The 24,490-nt window shown below is 50.6% G+C and overlaps 1 protein-coding gene across 3 annotated transcripts in view; it reads left to right on the top strand.

Annotated features, from left to right (window-relative positions):
- Positions 1-24,490, top strand: part of LOC144762234 (uncharacterized) — a 407,676-nt gene that overhangs the window by 100,511 nt on the left and 282,675 nt on the right. For all 3 annotated transcript variants that reach the window (XM_078647378.1, XM_078647376.1, XM_078647377.1), the window contains exon 3: positions 9,619-9,726. In XM_078647378.1, the coding sequence (XP_078503504.1) occupies positions 9,619-9,726 (108 nt within the window). The remainder of the gene's footprint in view (positions 1-9,618; positions 9,727-24,490) is intronic.

Below are 24,490 nucleotides of genomic sequence, written 5' to 3'. Positions count from 1 at the left end.
CACATGTTGTAGAATGGCATCTAACATGGAATATGTGCTCTTGTTAAATTTTGGAGAAAATCAGAATGTCCTCTATATAGACGATAGCACATACATTCAGGAAATCATGCTAAATCTTGTTAATGAAGTTTTGAAATGCTGCTGGGGCATTACAGAGCCCAAAAGGCATTACTGTATATTCAAATAGGCCACATTTTGTTCTAAAAGTAGTTTTCCACTCATCTCCTTCTTTTACGCGTATGAGATGGTATGCAAAGTTTAAATCCAATTTAGCGTAGATGGTGGATCTGCATACCTGGTCTAAGAGTACTGTGATTAAAGGTAATGGATATCAATTTTTTATTGTGGCCTTATTTACTGCTCGATAATTGATGCAAGGCCAAAGCTCACCATTCTTTTTATTCTACAAAAAAGAGTGGTGAGGAGACCGTGAGGTTGAATGTCTAATAAATCCCAATTCTAATAACTCATTCAAATATCAACGCACACTCTGTGTCTCAGGCTCAGTAACTACGCAAACAAATGATGGACGGAATGTTGAATAAATTAGACATTCACCCCCAGTCAAGAGATCTGGGTTAAATTCATTGTTCTTTTGCTCACCATGCCACCCCAGTTTAAACCCAGCCATATGCAAATCAGTCTTGACCCTGTGCCTCATGGGAACAGTTCAGACCGAACTGCCAAGCCAGGTCCTCTCTGGACCAGAAACAAGCATCCTGGGACCAGCTTCTGGGTATTACCCTTCATCAGCCAGGCTAGGTTGAATCCAGTGGCACAGTGAGCAAGGGACCCACGTCTGGGAAAACCCATCCCACTTAGAGTGAAAAGTGCTACGCAAACAAATGCTGGTCGGAATGTTGAATAAATCATACATTCAGTCCCAGTCAAGAGATCTGGGTTAAATCCATCGTTCTTTTCCTCACCATACCACCCCAGTTTAGACCCAGCCATATGCCTGGGGGTGAATGTTTTGATTTGTTCTGCATTCCGTCCATCAATTGTGTGTCTTTTGCTTTCTCGCCCTAAGTGCGCTAAGCATGCCCAGACGTGGGTCCTGGGATCACTGTGCCACTGGAATCAAGCTATCCTGGCTGAAGAGGGGTGCAACCCCGAAACCGGTCCTGGGATGCTTGTTTCCGGTCCAGGGAGCACCAGGCTTGGTAGTTTGGACTGGACTGTTCCCATGAGGCACAGGGTCAAGACTGATTTGCATATGGCCAGGTCTTAACTGGGGTGGCATGGTGAGCTAAAGAATGATGGATTTAACCCAGATCTCTTGACTGGGGGTGAATGTTTTTATTTTTCTGCATTCCGTCCATCAATTGTGTGTCTTTTGCTTTCTCGACCTAAGTCCGCCAGGTATGCCCAGACGTGGATCCTGGGCTCACTGTGCCACTGGAATCAAGCTGTCCTGGCTGAAGAGGGGTGTAACCCCGAAACCGGTCCTAGGATGGTTGTTTCCGGTCAAGGGAGGACCAGGCTTGGCAGTTCGGGCTGGACTGTTCCCATGAGGCACAGGGTCAAGACTGATTTGCATATGGCCAGGACTTAACTGGTGTGGCATGGTGAGCAAAAGAATGATGGATTTAACCCAGATCTCCTGACTGGGTGTGAATGTTTTGATTTGTTCTGCATTCCGTCCATCAATTGTGTGTGTTTTGCTTTCTCGCCCTAAGTGCACCAGGTATGCCCAGACGTGGTTCCTGGGCTCACTGTGCCACTGGAATCAAGCTATCCTGGCTGAAGAGGGGTGAAACCACGAAACCGGTCCTAGGATGCTTGTTTCCGGTCCAGGGAGGACCAGGCTTGGCAGTTCGGGCTGGACTGTTCCCATGAGGCACAGGGTCAATACTGATTTGTATATGGCCAGGTCTTAACTGGGGTGGCATGGTGAGCAAAAGAATGATGGATTTAACCCAGATCTCTTGACTGGTGGTGAATGTTTTGATTTGTTCTGCATTCCGTCCATCAATGGTGTGTCTTTTGCTTTCTCGCCCTAAGTGCGCCAGGTATGCCCTGACGCGGGTCCTGGACTCACTGTGCCACTGGAATCAAGCTATCCTGGCTGAAGAGGGGTGAAACCCTAAAATCGGTCCTAGGATGCTTGTTTCCGGTCCAGGGAAGACCAGGCTTGGCAGTTTGGATTGTTCCCATGAGGCACAGCGTCAAGACTGATTAGCATATGGCCGTGTCTTTACTGGGGTGGTATGGTGAGCAAAAAAGAATGATGGATTTAACCCAGTTCTCTTGACTGGGGGTGAATGTTTTGATTTGTTCTGCATTCCATCCATCAATTGTGTGTCTCAAGCTCAGTAACAGCATAAATCCTTCTGCAGGGTAAGGCAGCACCCAGTATCAGATTGATCCGGCAATCATATACCTGGGAGGCCTGAACTGGCCTAAAAACGTCAGATAAATCATGATATTCTTGTGGTAATATCATAGATGTCTGTTACCAAGTGCTAATGGTTTGCCACTTACTAGTATTCACCTTTATTCAGTAAGCTTCTTTTATGTCTTTTAAATAGAAATAAAACAATAAGCAGAAAGAAAAGACATACAAAAAGGTTTCCTACCGTATAATGGGTCTGGAAGTTCTTTATTCATTTACAAGAAATACGTTTCTGCTCAGGTATCTAATGTTGCTTGTGCTAATATTGCAAGCAATACGGTCCTTTATACAAAATAATTCTTGAGTCTATTGCTTCAAAGGAAACAAGAAAGCAAATGTGCCCTGAGGCTAAAAATAGGTTTGGGTTTACCTTTTGTGGAGTAGCTGCTTAGCAGCACTCCACTCCGCAATTTACAACCACTCAATCGGTGTCAGGTGTCAGTAGCGCCAACAATACTAAGCCACTAACCTTCAGAACGGCCAGCAGGAACGACGCCGTGAAGAGTAGTTCCCAATGTCCCCTAAACACTGCACCCACCACAATGTAGCTGAGCACTATGGGTAGTGAAGTATTCTAGGGAAAAGGGGAAGGGGACAAAATAATAAAAGAAGCCTGTTCCGTCACAGGAATAGGAGACCTTTTTCTATACTCCCTCTGGGACCCCTGCAGTAGGAAGAAAACAAGAACAGAAATGAGTAGTACCGCAATCACTCCTAATCCTGCTCAGACAAACACCATCTGTACGCACTTACATGAATGTGTCCTGGTTATAGTTCCAAAGGACTGTTCTTAGTGCACAGGGGTGTCTTGTAAGGAGAGCACCTGTGAGCGCTGGTCTTGCGTGTGGTGAGAAAAGAATGCAGGCAGGCGCAGTCTCTGTCTCTCCTGTGGCTCCTATCTCCGGAGCAACTGAGGTATACGAAGGGTGGCTTGCCAGGTCCGTGGGGCACCGGTAAATCCAAATGAAAGAAATGCGTGCCAAAGAAAACAAACGTCAGCAGTTCAAATGTCTCTACGGTTCGGTTCCAGAACCGGGACTGCTAGTTAGAAAAACAATGTTCCGCTGTAGGGAGGTTAACAACCACGCTCCCACACAGCGCAAAGGGTCGGCGTCTCCTGTTCGGCTCCAGGGAACAGAGACGCGGCTCCTCCCTCGGTTCCGCGGAATTGGCCGCGAACAAAGGCAGGAGAATGGAAAGCGCGGTGGCGCTTCAAGGAATGCGTTTCAATCCAGGCAGAAAACGCAAGTCGGCAGGACTTGGGGAAACGTAGAAAGGCAACGGCAATCAGGATCCAAGCTCCGTAGGCAGATTGTCAAGCCCCGTTTCATTTAGAGGCGGGACTTAAATAGGAGTGTGCTCCTTCCTGTCAGTCTGCGATCTGCCTTTTGGCCTTATGGGAGATGTAGTCCCTGACACATTCATACGTGTCATGCGCAACCGGGAAAGGTGAGGGTTGGGGGCTGCATTCCGACTCGTGACCATGACAGAACCCCCTCTCAAGGACCGCCGACTCGGTGGTCGACCAGGCTTTCCCGGATGGGCGGTATGGAACTCTTCTAGCAGGTCGGGACAATGGAGGTTTTCTGCAGGTTCCCAAGTTCTTTCCTCCACCCCGAACCCTTTCCATTCCACCAGATATTGAACCCTCCCACGCACTAATCTCGAGTCCAGAAGGGACTGAACCTCGTACTCATCCCACCCCTCTACATCAATGGGTGTAGGACGAATTGGCACCCTAGTGCTAACAGGGCATGGGAGAAGGAGAGAGACGTGAAAAACAGGATGGATGCGCCAGGAAACGGGCAAGGATAGTCGCATTGATACTGGGTTGATGACTTCCTCTATGCCATAGGGTCCCACATATCGGGGTTTCAGTTTGTTCACGCCTTTCAGAGGCAGATTTTTTGTGCTTAACCAGACTTTGTCCCCTACTTGGTAGGCGGGTTCAGGAGTCCTCTTCCTATCTGCTTGTTGCTTTTGAAATCGTTGGGCAGTAAGCAAATGCCGCCTTGCATCCGTCAACACCGCCTTTAGGTGAACGTGGTGTTCACTAACGCTTGGCAGACGAGACTGGATAGGCCATTCAAAAGGGAGCATGTTAGGGTGGAATCCGTTGACACAAAAGAAAGGGGAGCACCCTAACGTAGTGTGGTCGGAGTTGTTGTATGTGAACTCTGCAGCCCATAATAACGGATACCACTCGGTGGCGTTCTGTAAGGTAAAGCAACGAAGATACTGCTCCAGGGTTTGGTTTAGGCGTTCCGTTTTTCCATCTGTTTGGGGGTGATAGCTGCTAGATAGTTTAGCTTCAATGGACATGGAGTTGCACACTGCCTTCCAGAAACGGGATATGAATTGTGACCCTCTGTCCGTGATGATAACGTTAGGTATCCCATGTAAACGTACAATGTTCTGTAGAAAGACAAAAGCTAGCTCCGCTGATGTGGGTAATCTTTTGAGTGGTATGAAATGGCCCATCTTTGATAAGTGATCCACCACGACTAAGATAGTGGTGAATCCTTCACATGGGGGCATCTCCACGATGAAGTCCATAGAGACGGTGTGCCATGGCTTAGGAGGAACGGGGAGAGGGCGTAGAAGTCCTGTTGGTCTTGCATGGCTTGCCTTTCCTTGTGCACATACTGCACAGGTCTGTAGGTACTTCTCCACATCCCTTCGCAGCGATGGCCACCAGAATGAGCGTTCTATGGTGGCTATGGTTTTAAACCGTCCCAAGTGTCCTCCCAGGTTGGAGTCATGAGCCCATGCCAACACCTTTTTCTGGAGAGTGTAGTGTGGGACATATAGTGCATGCGACTGGTATAGCAAGTCTTCCTTTTTGGTACGGGATTCAGGATTCCCTTGAATCCAGGCATCGCTGTCTAGGTCTGAGATCGCCACCTTTAGGTCGTCCATGAAGTCATGGGTCTCGATCAACGCTAGTTGTGATCCAGGAAAACATGATGCTGGCAATATAGGGGGTATGTCAGTGCATTCTCCCTGGCCCGCTTCGTGAATGTCTTCGTTACGCGACAAGGCATCCGCCTTCCCATTTTGGGGCCCCGGTTTGTACTTTATCACAAAGTCGTAGTCGGCAAAGAATAATGTCCATCTCAATTGCCGAGGTGTCAACGCCTTTGCTGTCCTTAGAAATAGCAAGTTTCTGTGGTCTGTGTAGATTTCAACCACGTGACGTGCCCCCAGAAGGTAGTGTCTCCATTCTTCGCATGCCCTCTTTATTGCGAGCAGTTCCTTGTCGGATATGGAATAATTTATCTCGCTGGGAGTCAGTTTCTTCGAAAAATAGGCAACTGGGTGAAGTTGCCCCGTGGACGGGTGTCTCTGGGAGAGCACTCCTCCGAGTGCGTACTGTGAAGCATCCGTCTCTAGGAGGAAAGGCAATTGAGTGTCTGGATGTCGGAGGATAGGAGCTTGTGTGAATCGTTCTTTGAGTGTCTCGAAGGCCCTCGCGGCTTCTTTTCCCCATACAAAGGGGGCATTTTTTCTGAGAAGACTTGAGATGGGTTGGATGATTCTTGAAAAGTCTTTAATGAAGCGCCTGTAATAGTTCGCGAATCCCAAGAAACACTGGACAGCTTTCACGTTGGAAGGCGTTTTCCAGCAGGTTATCGCCTCCACCTTGCCTTTTTCCATTTGGAATCCGTCTTCGTTTATGATGTACCCCAGAAAGGCTATTTCTCGGACGTGGAAGAAGCATTTTTCCAGTTTGGCGTACAGGGAATGGAGTCGGAGACGCTCTAGTACGGTCTTCACGTGCTGTACATGTTCTAGAAGAGTGGTGGAATAGATCAGAATATCGTCGATGTAGACGATGCAGATAGTGTCTAGCAATCCTCTCAGTACTTCCTCCATGAAATACTGAAACGCCGCGGGGGGCGTTACAGAGCCCGAAAGGCATCACTCTGTATTCACAGAGTCCGAATTTAGTTCTGAAGGCGGTCTTCCATTCGTCCCCTTGTTTCACTCTCACTAAATGGTAGGCTCCGAGTAAGTCCAGTTTCGTGAAGTACTTGCTCCCTTTCAATTGATCTAGTAAAACCGGAATCATGGGTAAAGGGTAACGGTTTTTTATCGTGATACGATTGATAGCCCGATAGTCGATACACGTGCGAAGTTCGTCACAATCCTTCTTCGAAATGAAAAAGAGGGGCAAAGAAGCTGGCGAGGAGGAATGTCTGATGAAACCGGAGGCAAGGTTTTCATCAATATAATTACGGAGGTATTGCGTTTCAGGTTCCGTTAAGGCATACACCCTGCTACATGGTATTTCTGCTCCAGGGGTCAGCTCTATTCGGCAATCATATGCTCGATGTGGGGGCAGTTGTGTGGCCAATTGTTTATCGAACACCGTTCGATATTCCTCGTATTCCCAGGGCAAGATGGTCGTGCTGCAAGATTCCAATGGGAGGCAAGCAGTAGCTAAGAAGACGGCCTTGTTGCCTTTATGTTGCTTCTCCGTTAAAGTCCTCTTCTGTGTACATTGTTCTAGACAGTACAAGGAGTCCATCTGCACTGAGCGCTCGGCCCATTTGATAGTAGGATTATGTACCACGAGCCATGGCATGCCCAATATTAGACGGAATTGCGGGGCGTCTATGACATCGAATTGGATAGATTCATAATGCCTTTCTCCTAGCTTCATAAGGAGAGGAACCGTGTGATACCAGACAGGTCCCGATGTGAGGGTTTTTCCATCTACAGCATGGACTTGAGTGGGGCTTTTCTTCTTCTGCCATTCCACTCCTATCAATCGAGAGTATGTTTGGTCAATAAAATTGCCGGTTGCTCCGGAGTCTATCAAGGCAGCTACCAAGATGTGATGGGTCTCCTCTTGATACAACTGCACTTCCACAGTGAGGTGTGCTGCTGTACTCTGGAGGGTGTTTGCCATCACTGAAGAGATCGTCGTCCAGGCGCCTGTTGAACCAGTGACCTCCCCCTGGTTCAAGCCTGTTCGTTTCCCGACCCCTCAGAACCTCTGATCACGGCCTGTCCTTTTTGCACCGATTTTTGGATAGGGACTTGGGCTCGAGCTCGACAGTCCTTAATAAAATGGCCTGCCTTCCCACAATACATACAGAGCATCATTCTCCTTCTTTTGTCTCGCTCTTCCGCCGTCAGGGGGCCCCGGATTCCTCCAATCTGCATAGGTTCTGGTTTATCGCTCTGTTTTGTAGTTTCTTCTTGAAGTGTTCTAGGTCTAGAAGGCAAGAAACGAATGCCGGCTTTATTTCTGTCGCTCTTCCGTTCGAGTAAGCGGTGATCCAGTGCACCGTGAGGTCTATCATTTCTTCACAAGTCTGCGGCAGTTGCACCACCTGTGCTAGCACATCCTTTAGTTCCCCTCGCAGTCCTTGATAGAAAAGGGAAGTCCTTTTTGCTGGAGGCCAATCAGATTCTACTACTAGACGATTGAAGGTGGTGATGTACGACAGGAGATCTTGAGAACCCTGACGAAGGGTTAATAACTCCCGATCTAAGGTTAGCATGTGTGACTTGCGATCAAACAGTTTTCTCATCTCAAGGCAGAATCCGGCAAAATTCTGTAATACAGGGTCATTGCGTTCCATTAGAGGAATGGACCAACTCGCCGCATTTCCGCCCAGATACGACATCATAAACGCAGTTTTGGTTGCTTCCTCTCGGAACACAGCAGGTTTGCACAAGAAATGAAGGCGGCACTGGTTCAGAAACGTTTCAAATTTCTTTGGATCCCCGTAAAACCTCTCAGGAGGGGCCAATGGTATTCCGGAGTGCTGGAGTACATGCACCGTCGGAACAGGTCCTGCATGTGTATGGGCTTCAGAACTAGGAGTAAAGAATCCTCCGTCGGGAGGAGTGAAGGTTGAGGGCTGGGTGGCCTGAAACGGAGGGGGTAGGGTCGCTTCTCGTATATACGTTTTACCTCCTTGCCTAGAGATACCCGCCACCTCTCTCCTAATGGTACCCATCTCCTTCCTGAGTTCTTGGTTTTCTAATCTAGAAGAATGTACCTCATGCTGTAAGGCATTAAAACTTTCCAAGAGCGAGGTGAGCACTGCATTAGTATCCATCGCTCGGGCTGGCTAGTAACGTGGGCTTGACAATCTGTCAGGTGTCAGTAGCGCCAACAATACTAAGCCACTAACCTTCAGAACGGCCAGCAGGAACGATGCCGTGAAGAGTAGTTCCCAATGTCCCCTAAACACTGCACCCACCACAATGTAGCTGAGCACTATGGGTAGTGAAGTATTCTAGGAAAAAGGGGAAGGGGACAAAATAATAAAAGAAGCCTGTTCCGTCACAGGAATAGGAGACCTTTTTCTATACTCCCTCTGGGACCCCTGCAGTAGGAAGAAAACAAGAACAGAAATGAGTAGTACCGCAATCACTCCTAATCCTGCTCAGACAAACACCATCCATACGCACTTACATGAATGTGTCCTGGTTATAGTTCCAAAGGACTGTTCTTAGTGCACAGGGGTGTCTTGTAAGGAGAGCACCTGTGAGCGCTGGTCTTGCGTGTGGTGAGAAAAGAATGCAGGCAGGCGCAGTCTCTGTCTCTCCTGTGGCTCCTATCTCCGGAGCAACTGAGGTACACGAAGGGTGGCTTGCCAGGTCCGTGGGGCACCGGTAAATCCAAATGAAAGAAATGCGTGCCAAAGAAAACAAATGTCAGCAGTTCAAATGTCTCTACGGTTCGGTTCCAGAACCGGGACTGCTAGTTAGAAAAACAATGTTCCGCTGTAGGGAGGTTAACAACCACGCTCCCACACAGCGCAAAGGGTCGGCGTCTCCTGTTCGGCTCCAGGGAACAGAGACGCGGCTCCTCCCTCGGTTCCGCGGAATTGGCCGCGAACAAAGGCAGGAGAATGGAAAGCGCGGTGGCGCTTCAAGGAATGCGTTTCAATCCAGGCAGAAAACGCAAGTCGGCAGGACTTCGGGAAACGTAGAAAGGCAACGGCAATCAGGATCCAAGCTCCGTAGGCAGATTGTCAAGCCCCGTTTCATTTAGAGGCGGGACTTAAATAGGAGTGTGCTCCTTCCTGTCAGTCTGCGATCTGCCTTTTGGCCTTATGGGAGATGTAGTCCCTGACACATTCATACGTGTCATGCGCAACCGGGAAAGGTGAGGGTTGGGGGCTGCATTCCGACTCGTGACCATGACAATCGGTAGGTACAAGATTGGCAGTTTTAATTCTCCTGAGTTTGTATTACAGGTGCAGCTGTAGCTGACGTCACCGAGAAGACGAAAGGGAAGACCGGAATTCAAGAATCCAGTATACCACCGAAGAAGGAGGATCGCTGCATCGAAGACTTGGAGACAAGTGAGTTCACTGTAAATCAAACAATTCTAAGCACTGAGCCTTTGTGCATCGCAAGTTAACTACCCTCTCCCGGGAGCAAGACGGTCTAATTGCAAAGAAGCGTTCGTGCAGTTGGCCGTTAGCACGTTCCTTTAGTAAACCCACAATGATTGTTCAGGATATGGGTACTTTTCAAATGTGCACATGTTTTGAATGTGCTACCAAAACACGTACTATGCAAAAGCAAACACGTGTCCAGTTCCTATCACTTCCACCAGATTTCATTTACATCAATCAACAAATGTACAGCATAGGCAGTAAACAAACATAAATAAACAGAATACCCATATAAGTAGCATATGAATAACCCTGACTAGGCCCATATAGTTTTATAGCCTGAAATAACAAGGATTGCGCATATGAGGCACCAGGCCCATAACACCAATTGCATGAAACAACACAAAAATATTAGCACAAAGAAAACAGGCAGCAATGTTGTGCACGGTCCGGAAAGCCACCGGGAAAGCCTGGAGAACCTGTTCGAGGACCACTCCTGCACAGGTGCACCTCCCTCCTTATGCATATCGCTTTGTAAATGCTGCAGTGCTTAAATGGCAAGAGTCAGAGTGCCATTGTCCATGTAATTCTCTATAATACACGTGCAGCAGGATGCAACGATCTTGGCACACACCCTCCCTCCATTGCAGTCATTAAGTCTATCACATATTGATGTTGCAACACCCTGAGGCGGATGGCTCTCAGTTCTTCCGTGATCGAATTAAGGCCGAGCTCAGTGCCGTTCTTCATCTTGAGTATTTCACACCTGGTTATTTGTAACCAGCAGGCGTTTCCTTTTGTTTGCACGTGAAGAAGGGTATTGACAGTGGTGGCTGGTAGGGGACAAGGATGGCGGGAGGGTTGAAAAACAAGAAAATATTTTTAAAAAACACCTCTTCAGAGCCGCTGCCTCTCCTCCGTTTCTCTTGCTGACTCCGAGTCCCAGAAGCAGGAAACACACAGACTTCCCTAGGCCAATTACAATGCTGTCGTCAGCATGTAAATTGGTCTGAGCGCTGTGGTTCGACGCTCAGACAGGAACTAGGAGCCTGTGCATGTTTTCAACCCAGGCTGTGCATCCGTGTAGATAACATGGTAAGTGCGCATGACTGTTTGGCCGGCCCAAGACGGCTGGCCAAACTGTCATGCGCACTTATTGTGCAAAAAACACTTCTCCTCCCTTTGATACCAGCCCCATCCCACCCTAACTTAGCCCCGTATCTACGGGAAAAAATTATAATAACAAGGTTATTTTTTTTTTTTATTTTTTTTTTTGGGGGTTAAAGACTTTTATTGAGCAATAAAATAAGAATTACAGAGATGGGCCCACAACCACACGGGCTGGCCGCTAATAGCATCGCACAACTTAGAGGCAAACGATCACTACCGTGGCCAGGCACAAAGCATATACCAATTATTGCTCAAAGCATAGGACAGGACATAACAATTTTCTGTATTAGTCATAAAAACAACAAACTCTAAACAAGGCGAATGCACATTAATCAGGTCAGCCCAGAAGGCGGAGGGGAAAGCCACTAATCAGGAAGACAAAAGCAAATCAATGGGACTCGGCAAGGCCGGGGGGGGGGGTGCCAGCGGGGAGGGCAGGAAAATCATAAAACAACATGAAAAATTTTCGGGAACGTCAGCCTAGGGAGATAGGGTAACATCGGGAGTGTCAACCAAGGGAGGGGTACAAATATCTCCACGATACGCATTCCACTGACCCCAAATCTTCGTCCACGCCCTGGGTCTGCCCCTAGCCACATAGACGGTCTTCTCTCGGAACATGGACCAGTCCATGTTATCCTCCCACACCGAGACCTCGGGAGGTCTGGATGCGCCCCAGAGTTGCGCAATGTCCCGCTTCGCGACTATGTATCCCAAGGTCGCCCATCTGGTCTGGGCCACAGAATAGTCGGTGGGTTCCCATACGTTCAACAGGCATCGTCGGGCCTCAGGCCGCAGGGTAATACCAGTTACAACAGTCATCACCGCAAGCACATCAATCCAGTAGGCTGCTACCACCGGGCACTCCCAAAGAATATGCAGAAATGTAGCACTCATCCCACAACCACGCTTGCATAAGCCATCTGGGGAAAAACCCATCACAACCAGACGCGGACCAGTTACATACACCCGGTGGAGGATCTTAAGTTGAACCAAATGAAGACGGGCGGGGATGGCGACCTCTTTCGGAGAAGAGAGTGCCGACTGCCAATCCTCGTCATCCAAGTCCAATCCGTCACCGACCCAAACCTCCCTAAGTCGGACCAATAAGTCAGCGCGATTATTAATCAGTTTCTTGTAAATAAGGGAGATAGTGCTATCGGGCAGGTGTCCATCCAGTATACGATCCTCAAGGGGGTAGGACTCGGGCAGGGTCACATCAGGAGTCAGAACTGAGGCCAGGGCATGCCGGACCTGCAAATACCGAAAAAGCTCTCTATCACTCAAGTCATATTCTGCCTTAAGGGCCTGGAAAGACTTCACTCTACCCTTCACACAGACATCACCCACTTTACATATCCCAATCATATCCCAGCGGTCAAAGCCCTTAGTAGACCAGAGACAGCCCAAACGTTCAGAAGCATAAAGCGGAGTCGCCATTGTCAGTCGATTCTCCCATCCCAAACTCACATTCGCGGCGCGCCACACAGTGACTGCAATCCTGGACGGGCCCACAAGATGGCGCCCGGCCGATCTGGAATAAAGCGCTCTATTAAAATCCCCTCCCGGCAGCTGGAGTTTATCCATCTCAAAGGCCGGATCTCGACCCGGGGAATACATTGCGTGATTAATGGCAGACAGCTGGGCAGCCCAATAATATCTCTTGATATCGGGGAGCGCCATGCCCCCCTCATACTAAGGGATGGTAAGTTTCGCAAGGGCAATACGTGGACGCCCGTCCCAGATCAGTTGCCTCTGAAGACTCTCGATCTCCCGGAAATAGGTAGCGGGAATGTCGTCATAAGAATTTTGAAGCGCGTATAGGAATCGCGGCAAATACATCATTTTAAAAAGGGCAGCCCTGCCCAGAGGAGACAGGGGTAGCTTACGCCAACGGGCCACATCCAGTCGCAGTCGAAGAAGCGGGGGGAGGAGGTTACGCTCGAACCGGAGTGAGGAGTCCAGCGTAATAAAGATCCCCAAATACTTGAAGCCAGATTGAACAATCTGGATAGGAAACCTGTCCGGTAATGGGGGCAAAACACCCGAGAGAACATACACACAGGACTTAGCCCAATTAATAATCAGACCCGAGTTAGCACCAAATGAAGTAAGAACGTCAAATAAGACATTTAAAGATTTACGCGGGGAAGTAAGGTAGAGAAGAATGTCATCCGCGTAAAGCGAGACGCGGTCTTCAAAATCCGGTGACCAACGGATCCCTTTGAGTGAAGGTTCCCATCGAAGCCACGCAGCCAACGGTTCCAGAGCAAGCGCGAAAAGCAACGGAGACAGGGGGCACCCCTGACGGGTCCCCCTACCAAGACAGAAGGGGACAGAAACCCGACCGTTTACCACTACCTGCGCCAAGGGTTCGGCGTATAACAACTTCACCCAACCAATAAACTCAGGTCCAAAACCAAATTTCTCAAGAGCTGCCCAAAGATAGGGCCACTCTACCGTGTCAAAGGCCATCGAGGCGTCTAGCGAAGCCAAAATGGCCGGCTCCGTCAGAAGCCCCGCCCTCGCAACAGCTCCGTGGAGACGACGTAGGTTAAGAGCCGTATTGCGATGCGGGATAAATCCGGACTGATCCGGATGAACCAAGCCACTAATGACCGTCAAGAGGCGGGTAGCCAGGAGCTTAGCCAGGACCTTGGGTTCAACATTCAACAGGGAAATGGGCCTGTAAGACGAACAAAGGTCCCGAGGTTTGCCTTCTTTGGGAATAACAACTATCGTAGCCAGACGCTGATCATATGGGAGAATACCCCGTTCGCGGGATTCCAAAAACATGGTACGAAGATAGGGCGCCACCCTGTCAGGACGTAACTTGTACAATTCAATTGGCAATCCATTCGGGCCCAAAGCTTTGCCCGAACGGAGTGAGCGAATGGCCGTCGCTATCTCGTCCGTAGTAAAAGGGGACTCCAAAGAGACTCGGTCTAAATCGGAAACACTGGGCAGAGCTATATCACGCAACAAAAGGCGAGAGTCATCAACATCCCGTTCAGACACAGGGGTATAAACCACACGAAAATAATCCGCAAAACATTCAACTATTCCAACCGGGTCCGTCACTCCCACACCATTCGAAGTCTGAATCACAGGCACCACACGATTCTCCCTCTCCTTCTTATCCAACCATGCCAGTAATTTACCCGCTTTGTCCCCCACATCATACAAACGACCCTGTTGCTCCCGAAACATCAGTTTAGCCGCATCTGTCACCAAAGACTTATAAGCAAGTTGTTTCAGACCCAGGGCGTGGAGTTTAGCAGATGTAACATCCGATTCTAGGTCAGCCTCTATCTCCGCAATCTCCCTCTCAAGGTCTACCACCTCCCGATTCCTCACCTTTTTGGATTCAGTAATAAGGGAAAGGGCCTGCCCGCGAATCACTGTCTTAAAGGCCTCCCACAGGGATATCGCAGAGGATACGGACCACTCGTTGTCTAAAAAATAATTGTCCAAAGACTTAATCAAGAGATTACGGGTCTCGGGGGAGGTGAGGTACCATGGGTTGATAGGAGCCACCCGGCCCGCCGCCTCCACCCCCACCTCAAAACAAAGCCAGAGCGGAGAATGATCAGAGATGCCCCGGGGGAGGTGTCTAATCTCACGAACCGCTAGCGACTGCGCCGCAGGCATCAGGAAATAATCCAGTCTAGACAGACTCCCATGGGCCCCAGAGTGGAAAGTGTATTGAAGCTGAGTAGGATGCATAAGTCTCCAGCAATCCACCAAGCCGAACGTATCCAGAAACCCACCCAGCCACTGTTGGGCCAAAGGGGTGTCCCTAGGGGGGTGACGATCATGTAGACCGGAGAACACAGAATTAAAGTCACCTGCTATGAAGAGAGTACTATCAGGGAGGTTCAACAACACACGGCCCAAATCGGAAAAGGTAGAGGTCTGTAGACCGGGGGGCACATAAACGGCAAACAAGGAAAGGGTCCGACCCTCATAGCGACCCACGAGGACGGCATAACGCCCCCGATCATCAAGGATCACATCATCAATAGCTAGGGGGAGGGAAGCCCGAACAAGGATACCCACCCCCTGGAACCCGTGGTAAACCCCGAATGTGCGGCGAGGCGATAGCCCCACCTATTCATTGCACGACATGTATTGCCCACCAAATGAGTCTCCTGTAGAAAAACAATATCTGGAGACAAACGTCGTATACATCGCAACACCACACCCCGCTTAATACGATCCCCCAGACCATTAACATTCCACGAAATAAACCTCAACCCGCTACCCCCCATCCCACACAGCAACGCCGCAACCCCCCTCCAATGAGCATGACATCAAAAACATCATTAGCAAGATAGAATCGCCTTGAGAACACAACACACAAACATCAAACTTCCCACCCACCCACCCCCCAACAATCAAGGAAACACCCCCCACCCTGCACCCCTGCAAGAAGCTAAAAAGCCACCCCAACATGCAGTGTGCCTGTCGCCCAAGAACCCCCATTCTACAAAAAGACCCCGGAGGAGGAAAGGCTCTGGCCCACCCGCCACCCCAACAAGGCAAATAACAAGGAAAACACACAGACAGTAGAGGCACTTAGGCATAGAATCCCAGAAGAAGTTACTTTACACGAGGACCCGGGCAAAGACAAATAGTTCAGCTCTCTACACCACCCTCAGCACCACCCGGGTGGGCGGCGGACTCAGCCGCAGGAGGTCGGTCCGGCAGAGAGTCCAGCCAGTCATTCACTGAATCAGGCCGATCAAAGAAAAAGGTTCGGTCATTGTACTCAACTCGCAGCCTGGTCGGAAAAAGCATAGCGTAGCGCAATCCCATGTCCCGGAGACGCTTCTTGACTCCACGGAAGCCCATACGCTGTTTCTGCACCTGTTGAGAAAAGTCCGGATAAAAGTTCACCGTGGCATTCTCAAAGGCCACCGGGCCCTTCACACGTGATGCCTGCAGGATAGCGTCCCGATACCTATAGTGGAAGAGTTTCGCAACAATAGGCCTCGGCGGGGCGCCAGGCTTACCCTGGCCTCCCGGAACACGATGGGCACGCTCCACTGCGAAGAATTTACTCAGCCCAGACGGAGAGAGGTAGTTCTGGATCAGGTCCTCGACCAGGAGATCAACAGAGTGCGGTTCTGGATTCTCCGGAACGCCAACCACACGCACATTACAGCGACGTGCCCTGTTCTCAAAGTCCTCCAAGCGCCGGGTCATGAAATCGTTCACCCTACGGAGATTGCCAATCTCCGTCTGCATCTCCGAGACGTCTGCCGTGAGGCTGGATGACTTGATATCCAATGACTTCACCTTCTCATTGGTTTTAGATAGGTCGGCCCGAATCAAGTTCACATCAATGGCCACGGTGTCGATTTTGTGGGTCAAAGCTTCATATTGCTGACCTATCGTTTCCTTCATGCCAGAAATGGCGCCCATGATGTCCTGCAAGGACGGTTCCGTTGACGCGTCCACAATGTGGTCAACCGCACTTGGGCCAGGCAGGGCGGCTCCGGGGGACCCCTTCGCATGGGTGTAACGGTCCATAACGTTAGACTGGACCGGGCCCCCACGCAGGGGCGTCTTGGTCTTTCGTGTCTCTCGGTCCCCTCTGCCCGCCATGTCGGAACCCGCGTCACCAGGAGACTCACTCGACCCGATGGAAATGGCCACAGGAAAGTAGGGCGTCGGGACCAAAAGGCCGCTGCAAGGGTACCACTAGGAGAGGACCAGCCTGAAAGGAGAATAAGCCAGCCAAAGGCCCGATAGCCGTCCCGTGCGCCGGACCCAACCCAGGCCAGACTCCCCTGCCAGATGTCTCAGTCTAAGGCAGAATCGAAACCGAAACTTAAGAGGGGGACCCACAAGTCCAATCCCCCTGCCGCTGTTGTTCAACTCCGAGACGGCCAGAGAGCCTCACCCAGTCCCGGGCGCACCTCAAGGGCGGACCCCGAAAGTTCGAATCGCCGTATCTTCGGCGCCCCGGGTCCAAATCAAATTCCAAAAATCCCAGGAAGATCAGCCCAGCGTCCTCTACATAAATCCTCGTGAAGAATCAGGATATGTTCAGGATATCATGCCGGGAGTGGCGGGGGTCTGGAGAGCGCTGTGCTCACGCGGCCATCACGGATGCCCGCCAAGCTCCTCCTCTATAATAACAAGGTTATCATTTTATTTTTCCTTTTTCCACTACTCTGAGAGCAGTGGGACAACACTCTAGCTGCCACTGGGTATAGACCCTCCCGCTGATACTTGGGCATCAGAGAACATTTCTGAATTCTTCTGGAATGTCCTTGTACTGAGCCCAGCCAAACTAATCCGCATTTCTTTTTCATGAGCCTTATACCACGGAATCGTCTTCTTCCTTAGCGGGTATTGGTACAAATCTGACAGTTTTTCTTCGGGAATGACCAGGGTTGGGGGTGTATGGTCATGAGGGAGCAAATTCCATGCCATCTGGGGAAGAGCTGAGTTTAGGCAAACTGGCCTCACTGCCAGTAGGTATTCATCAGGTGGAGGTGCTCCATTGCATATCTGAAGTGCGCAGGAATGTGCACCAGTTTTCATCCTTTTGTGAACAGTGGAATTGTGCCTTAACTTCTTTCAACACAACGAATACAGTTTAAGTTTCTGTACTCTTAGTGATTGCCCCTTCGCTTCTAGCCATGCAAACCCATCCACCTTGGTTTCCCAGATTTCCTGACATGGAGTATGTATGCTGTTGTCCAACCCTCCCTTACAAGACCCATTTCCCTTCACATCATTGAGATTGAAAGCCCTACACTAAAACTCCATGTCTGGGGTTAATTTGTTATAAAATAAGACTGACGAGCGACCCGTGACCCTGTCACCAGGTAGGTCGCCCCCCCAGCCACCGTTCAGCCCCCCTGTGTGCCTCTGTGCTATTTTCAGATTTTGTTGGTTTCTCCGCTCCTTTTGTACTGCGTTCACTCTGCCTGCTGTTGCCCCGTCTCTGTGCCCCTTTTTTGTTACTGTGATCCGTGACTATCTGTGCTTACTGTTGTTTACTGTGGATTGTGACCCTTGACGACTCTCTCCCCCTCTCCCCTGTGCCCCCCTTTTGCCTTCTGTGCCACTTTCCCGCCGCTGCGTCTCCTGCGGCCCCGCCCCCTATTCTCCCATTCGCTGCCCCGCTCCCGCCTCCCAGCTGCTCCTCCCTCCCTCAGCTTCTCATATCGAGGCCGCGCAGCGGCCGCGCGCGGCGCGCCAAAGGCAAGCCCATCTGCGCCTGTCCGCGCCTGGACCGCGTCCAGCACCAGAACCCCTGGCCCCCGCCGAAGCCAGGAAACCTGACTGAGATACGACACCGCCACGCTCCACGCACTCAACACCGGCCGACCAGCCGTCTGCTACCGAGCCACCCCAAAGCACACCCACCGACCCTTCTCCTGCCAAGTCTACAAATTCACCTGGCTCCGAACCTGCACGCCACCCTCCGGACCATTCAGAAAAGGGGGTGGTGATGGACAGAGCATCTGAATTAAACAGAACACTCATACCCAGTCAAAAGATCAGGGCTTGATCCATCACCGTTTTTTAGCTCACTGCACCATCCCAGTTCAGAACCTGGCTACATGCAAATTAGTCTGTCCCTGGCCCAGTGCATCATGGGAACAGGGCAGACCAAACTACCAAGCCAATTCTTTACTGGAAAGGAAACAAGCTTCCGGGGACCGGTTTCTGGCATTGCAGCCGTCTTCGGCCCGGCTTGCTTGAATCCTAATGGTGCAGTGAGCAAGGGACTCACATCTGAGCATACCCTGCCACTCCTATAGTGGCCAAAACGATTCAGAAAAGGGGGTGGTGATGGACAGAGCATCTGAATTAAACAGAACACTCATACCCTGTCAAAAGATCAGGGCTTGATCCATCACCGTTTTTTAGCTCACTGCACCATCCCAGTTCAGAACCTGGCTACATGCAAATTAGTCTGTCCCTGGCCCAGTGCATCTTGGGAACAGGGCAGACCAAACTACCAAGCCAATTCTTTACTGGAAAGGAAACAAGCTTCCGGGGACCGGTTTCTGGCATTGCAGCCGTCTTCGGCCCGGCTTGCTTGAATCCTAATGGTGCAGTGAGCAAGGGACTCACATCTGAGCATACCCTGCCACTCCTATAGTGGCCAAAACGATTCAGAAAAGGGGGTGGTGATGGACAGAGCAGACCAGGCAACAACAACAACCACCTCAAGTGCATCCTACTCAACACCCGCTCCGTCCACAAGCACGCCATCGAACTCTGGGACCTCCTTGACACAACAGCGTCGAACGTCGCCTTCCTCACGGAAACCTGGATGAACACCTCCTCAGCCCCCGACATCGCCATAGCCATCCCGGACGGCTACAAGATCACCCGGAAGGACCGCGTCAACCAAACGGGAGGAGGAATCGCCATCATCTACAGGAACACCAACAGCGTCACAACCAACTCCGAAGATATCCTCACCGCCGCGGAACACCTTCCCTTCCAGATCCACACCGACCCCAAGACCACCCTCAGAGGAACCCTCATCTATAGACCCCCGGGCCCACGCACACAATTCAGTGAAGCCATCGCCGATTTCATCAGTCCGCATGCCCTCGCCTCATCAGACTACATCCTCCTAGGGGACCTGAATTCCACCTGGAGAACAAGAACGACAACAACACCACCACCCTGCTCGACAACCTTGTTAACCTCAGACTCAAGCAACTGGTGAACACCCCCACCCCCACCCACTACGCCGGCCACACGCTCGACCCCATCTTCTCCGCCAGCAACCACGTCAGCTTCAGCCACTCCACCGGGCTACACTGGACCAACCACAGCTGCATCCATTTCACCTTTAAGAAGACCACATCCCACCACCGCCAGCAACATATCCCCCGCAGATGCTGGAGCAAAGTCACCGCAGACCAGCTAACCACGTCACTTAGTCAGAACCCACCAACTGACACTTCCGACACCAGCGACGCAGCCCGCAACCTCACACTGTGGATCGCCAACTGCGCCGACGCCCTTGCTCCACTGAAGAACGCCCCAGGCAAGACCGGAAAGCCACATGGTTCACCCACGACCTCAAAGAATCGAAGAAATCCTGCCGAACCCTCGAGAAAACCTGGCGCTGTGAACAGACGACAGAAAACCTGACAGCTCTCAAGAATGCCACTTGCAAACACCACCAGCTGATCCGCACCACCAAAAAGACATTGTTCAAAGAGCAGCTGGAAAACAACATACATAACAGCAAGGAACTCTTCAGCATCATAAAAGAGCTCTCTAACCCCAGCGCCAGCAGCAACGACATCACACCATCGCAAGACCTCTGCGACTCCCTCGCCACGTTCTTCCACCGCAAGATCGCCGATATACACAACAGCTTCGGCACCCAAACTCCTCCTCCGGCCACCGAACCAACGCCCCCTACCGCCAACATCAGCGATTGGAGTCCCATCAGCACTGAAGACACTACCCACGTCATGAACACCATCCACTCCGGTTCTCCCACCGACCCATGCCCTCACCACATCTTCAACAAAGCCGACACCATCATCGCACTCCACCTCCGGAAAATCATAAACTACTCCTTCTCGTCCGCCACCTTCCTGGAGAGCTGGAAGCACGCAGAAATCAACGCCCTGCTGAAGAAACCAACAGCGGACCCCAAAGACCTCAAGAAATTCCATCCCATCTCCCTTCTTCCCTTCCCTGCAAAAGTCATCGAGAAAACCGTCAATAAACAGCTGACCGCATTCCTCGAGACAAACGGCTCCCTCGACCCATCCCAGTCTGGATTTCGAGCCAACCACAGCACCGAGACCGCCCTCATCGCAGCCACCGACGACATCAGGTCCCTGCTCGCCAACGGGGAAACAACCGCCCTCATCCTCCTAGACCTCTCAGCCGCCTTCGACACCGTCTGCCATCGCACCCTAAAAACCGCCTCCACAACGCAGGAATCCAAGGAAAAGCCGTGGACTGGATCACCTCATTCCTCTCTGACAGAACCCAGAGAGTTCGCCTCCCTCCCTCCCTTCCGCAGCGACCGAGATCATCTGCGGCGTATCCCAAGGCTCCTCGCTCAGCCCAACAATATCTACATGAGCCCCCTCGCCACCATCGTATGCAAACAGAACCTCAACATCATCTACGCCGACGACACCCAGCTGATACTCTCCCTCACCAAAGACCCAGCCACCGCCAAAATCGACCTCCAGGAAGGAATGAAAGACATCGCGGAGTGGATGCAGCTCATCGTCTGAAACTGAACTCAGACAAGACGGAAGTCCTCATCCTCAGACCATGCCCATCCGCCTGGGACGACTCCTGGTGGCCCACCGCGCTGGGTACCGCACCGACACCCACGGACCTCGCACGCAACCTGGGATTCATCCTGGACTCCTCCCTCACGATGACCAAGCAAGTCAACGCCATCTCATCCTCATGCTTCAACACCCTGTGCATGGTCCGAAAGATCTTCCGGTGGATCCCTACCGGAACTAGAAAAACGGTCACCCAGGCTCTCGTCACCAGCGGACTGGACTACGGAAATGCCCTATACGCAGGAACCACAGCCAAACTTCAGAAAATACTCCAGCGCATACAGAACGCATCCGCACGACTCATCCTCGACATCCCTTGCCGCAGCCACATAACTGCCCACCGCAGAGACCTGCACCGGCTCCCCGTCAGCAAGAGGATCACGTTCAGACTCCTCACCCACGCACACAAAGCGCTCCACGACATGGGCCCCGAATACCTTAACAATCGCCTCACGTTCTTCACTCCAAACCCCCAGCTCCGCTCCGCTAGGCTCGCCCTCGCCACCGTCCCACGGATTCGCAGAACCACCACCGGAGGAAGATCGTTCTCCTACCTAGCTGCCAATACGTGGAACTCCCTCCCCGTCCACCTACGACTGACCCAGGACCATCTAACCTTCAGGAAACACCTCAAAACCTGGCTATTCGAGCAGTAGCAACACCCTCCCTCCCTGCAGCGCCTTGAGACCCCTACGGGTGAGTAGCGCGCTTTATAAATGGATTGATTGATTGATTGACCCAGAAACACTTTGGGCCACTCTGGGACCACAGATGGAATAAGCGACAGACGTGTTTGTGCACTGGTTTTGCTACCTCCAAGAATCTCTTCCCTAGGAAGTCTCGGGGCCAAACAGTATTCTCCCCTATGGGGCTCCTCCTGCGCATCCTATCTAGCTCAGTTTGAATGTCGCTAGGCTTGGTGAAAAGGTATAGTGCTGTGGGTCTGGTCTCAAATCTGGTCAGATTCACTACTACTCTGATGGGTTGTACCTCGTTGGGTTGTATTTTGGCCCTAATCCTACACAGGTATAGGTGGAAAAGGCATTTAGCTTTTTTAGGGGCTCCCCCTTGGGACAACTAAGTCTGTCTGCACCTACCTTATGTGCTGATATCATGTGTTTCTGTAAGAGGATGCTGTGTAGTGCATGTGGAATGCTAGTGTTGGGTTCAGTGTAATTATAAGTGATATAGGAGAGATGCCTAGGCAAGCGCTGTGATCGTTTCTGGGTGAACTACATTTGACTAGGCAGTTATTTGGCGCAATGAATGGATGCAGCAGCACCCACAGCAAATAGAGGGTACATAGAAGTGCAACAGTACATAATTTAATGAACATTGAAGATCGTGGGATTAATCCAGGGCACATGTTTGTAGTCCTATGGTGATTGGGGTTTCTTAGTTTAACAGTTCAAGACAAAGAGTTCACAGTGTAGTTTGCACACTTTAGATACTGTTGGGATGTTGAAAGGCAACTGAAAAGGTGGTGGACTTCGAGATTCGATTGCAGACCTGTTGGTTAAGAGCTTGGTTAATTTGTTAATTCAGAAAAAAGTGCATTATTGGGTTCCTGTGCTTTTCTTTAGGGATGTGTTCTCCACACTCCATTCACACAGTTTTAGTGAGGTACCGGAAGGTGCCCTCTATTTCTTGACGGTTCAGGACAAAAAGTGGGTTATTGTTTACAGAACACATTAACCTCTTATGAGTCGTTGGGCCTCCCCCCTCTCCGTACCTGACTGGGTGTTAGACTGGTAAAGGATATTTACGGGTTGATCTCGTGAACAGAAGGATGGTATTCGTTTTTAGCTAGCGTTCTTTAGGCGCCGCCAGCCATCCAAAACCGTTTCTCCTAGTGTGAGCATGGGGGTGCTATTGGCGCGGGTAGTGTCTTTTGACCTACATCTATGCGGGAAAATGTGAAAAGAGGGGGTGTGTTGCAGTTGAGTAATGTTGGTGGTTGCAATGTGCCTCAAGGTCACATGTGCACCCCTCTAGTCCCTGGCATGCGATGTGCAACGTGACCCTCCCTCCCTTGTGGCACCAGGTGTCTTGTCTGTACCCTTTTTCTAAAGACTTCTTTTGGGCTAGCTTTGAGCTTCTTTTTTTGGTCTTTGGGCGCTTCCCTACATCTCACATGATCTGCTATCTCATTTATTATGAAACAGAGGTGGTCGGAAAGCTGTTCCGTGACCGCCATGTGCCCCTGTTCATGTAATTTTGCGGTGTCGGAGGTTGGGCTCACTGCTTTCTTCAAATGGTGTATGTAAGGCCTTGTGTGTTGGCTGATTGCTAGGCCTGATACGGGGGTGAGATTCTGCATTGTACTCTCACTCGAAGCTGAGATGGACTTTGTGGGCTCCCTTCTTCCTGGCACCCCCTCTCCCCTGGACCACGTCTTTTCCAGGGTATTTGTACCTGCTGTTCCTAGCTGTGGCTAGGGACTTACTACGAGCGACACTATTTTTTTTTTGTAAACACATTTTTATTGCTTATCTCTCTCTTACGTCAGCTTAGTACATAGTCACCAGGCATATTGTGTGATTTAACACTGGTTTTCTCTCATTTTGTTTTTGCCTCTGCCATAGGCATAAGCTACTGGTATTCTCAAACAGCAGTTACTTGACAACAATAACTTACCCCCTCCCCCTGTCGAGTTAGGTGGACTGTATTAGCATTGCTCCAGTTATGTGTATGCAGGGTGGGGTGATTTCAGCAAAGTGTGTCGTTCAATATCCATGCTACAGTTGGCATTTATGCACGTGCTAGTTGTGGTTGGTGTGTCTAGGTCAGGAGCTTCTTTCTTATTGGGCCTCTGCCTGATCATCTGGGGGTTCTGGTTCTGGATATTCTAGGTCATGAACCAATGCCTCCCATGCCCTCGCTATCTCTATGTTCCTTAGTCCTCTTCTAGCTTCTCGCATCATCACTCAGCTTTCGCACTGCGCCCACTTCAGGTACCAGCGGCACTCTTTTGTTGTTATTTTGGAGGGGCATGACCTGGTGAACAGACTTTAGATTTTTAGAAAACTTGAGGAAACGAAGAAAAACATCGCTGAATGGAGAGTCCGGGGCGAAGTCTAAGAACTCATTGAATTTCGCCTAATGACGTTTATGGACTGGGACAGCTGGTTATTCTGGCAAACCTCCCCTTCAGACTGACTCGGCACCATGTGGCATTTCCCAACCTGACAGATCTTGTGCGTGTGCTGTGGCGGCTAAGGGGTCTTCACTATTCCAAGAGTACAGGT

The sequence above is a fragment of the Lissotriton helveticus genome, chromosome 6 (genome assembly GCF_964261635.1).
Source record: "Lissotriton helveticus chromosome 6, aLisHel1.1, whole genome shotgun sequence".
In the NCBI taxonomy this organism is placed as follows: Eukaryota; Metazoa; Chordata; class Amphibia; order Caudata; family Salamandridae; genus Lissotriton; species Lissotriton helveticus.
This window is presented reverse-complemented; position numbering and strand designations above follow the sequence as displayed.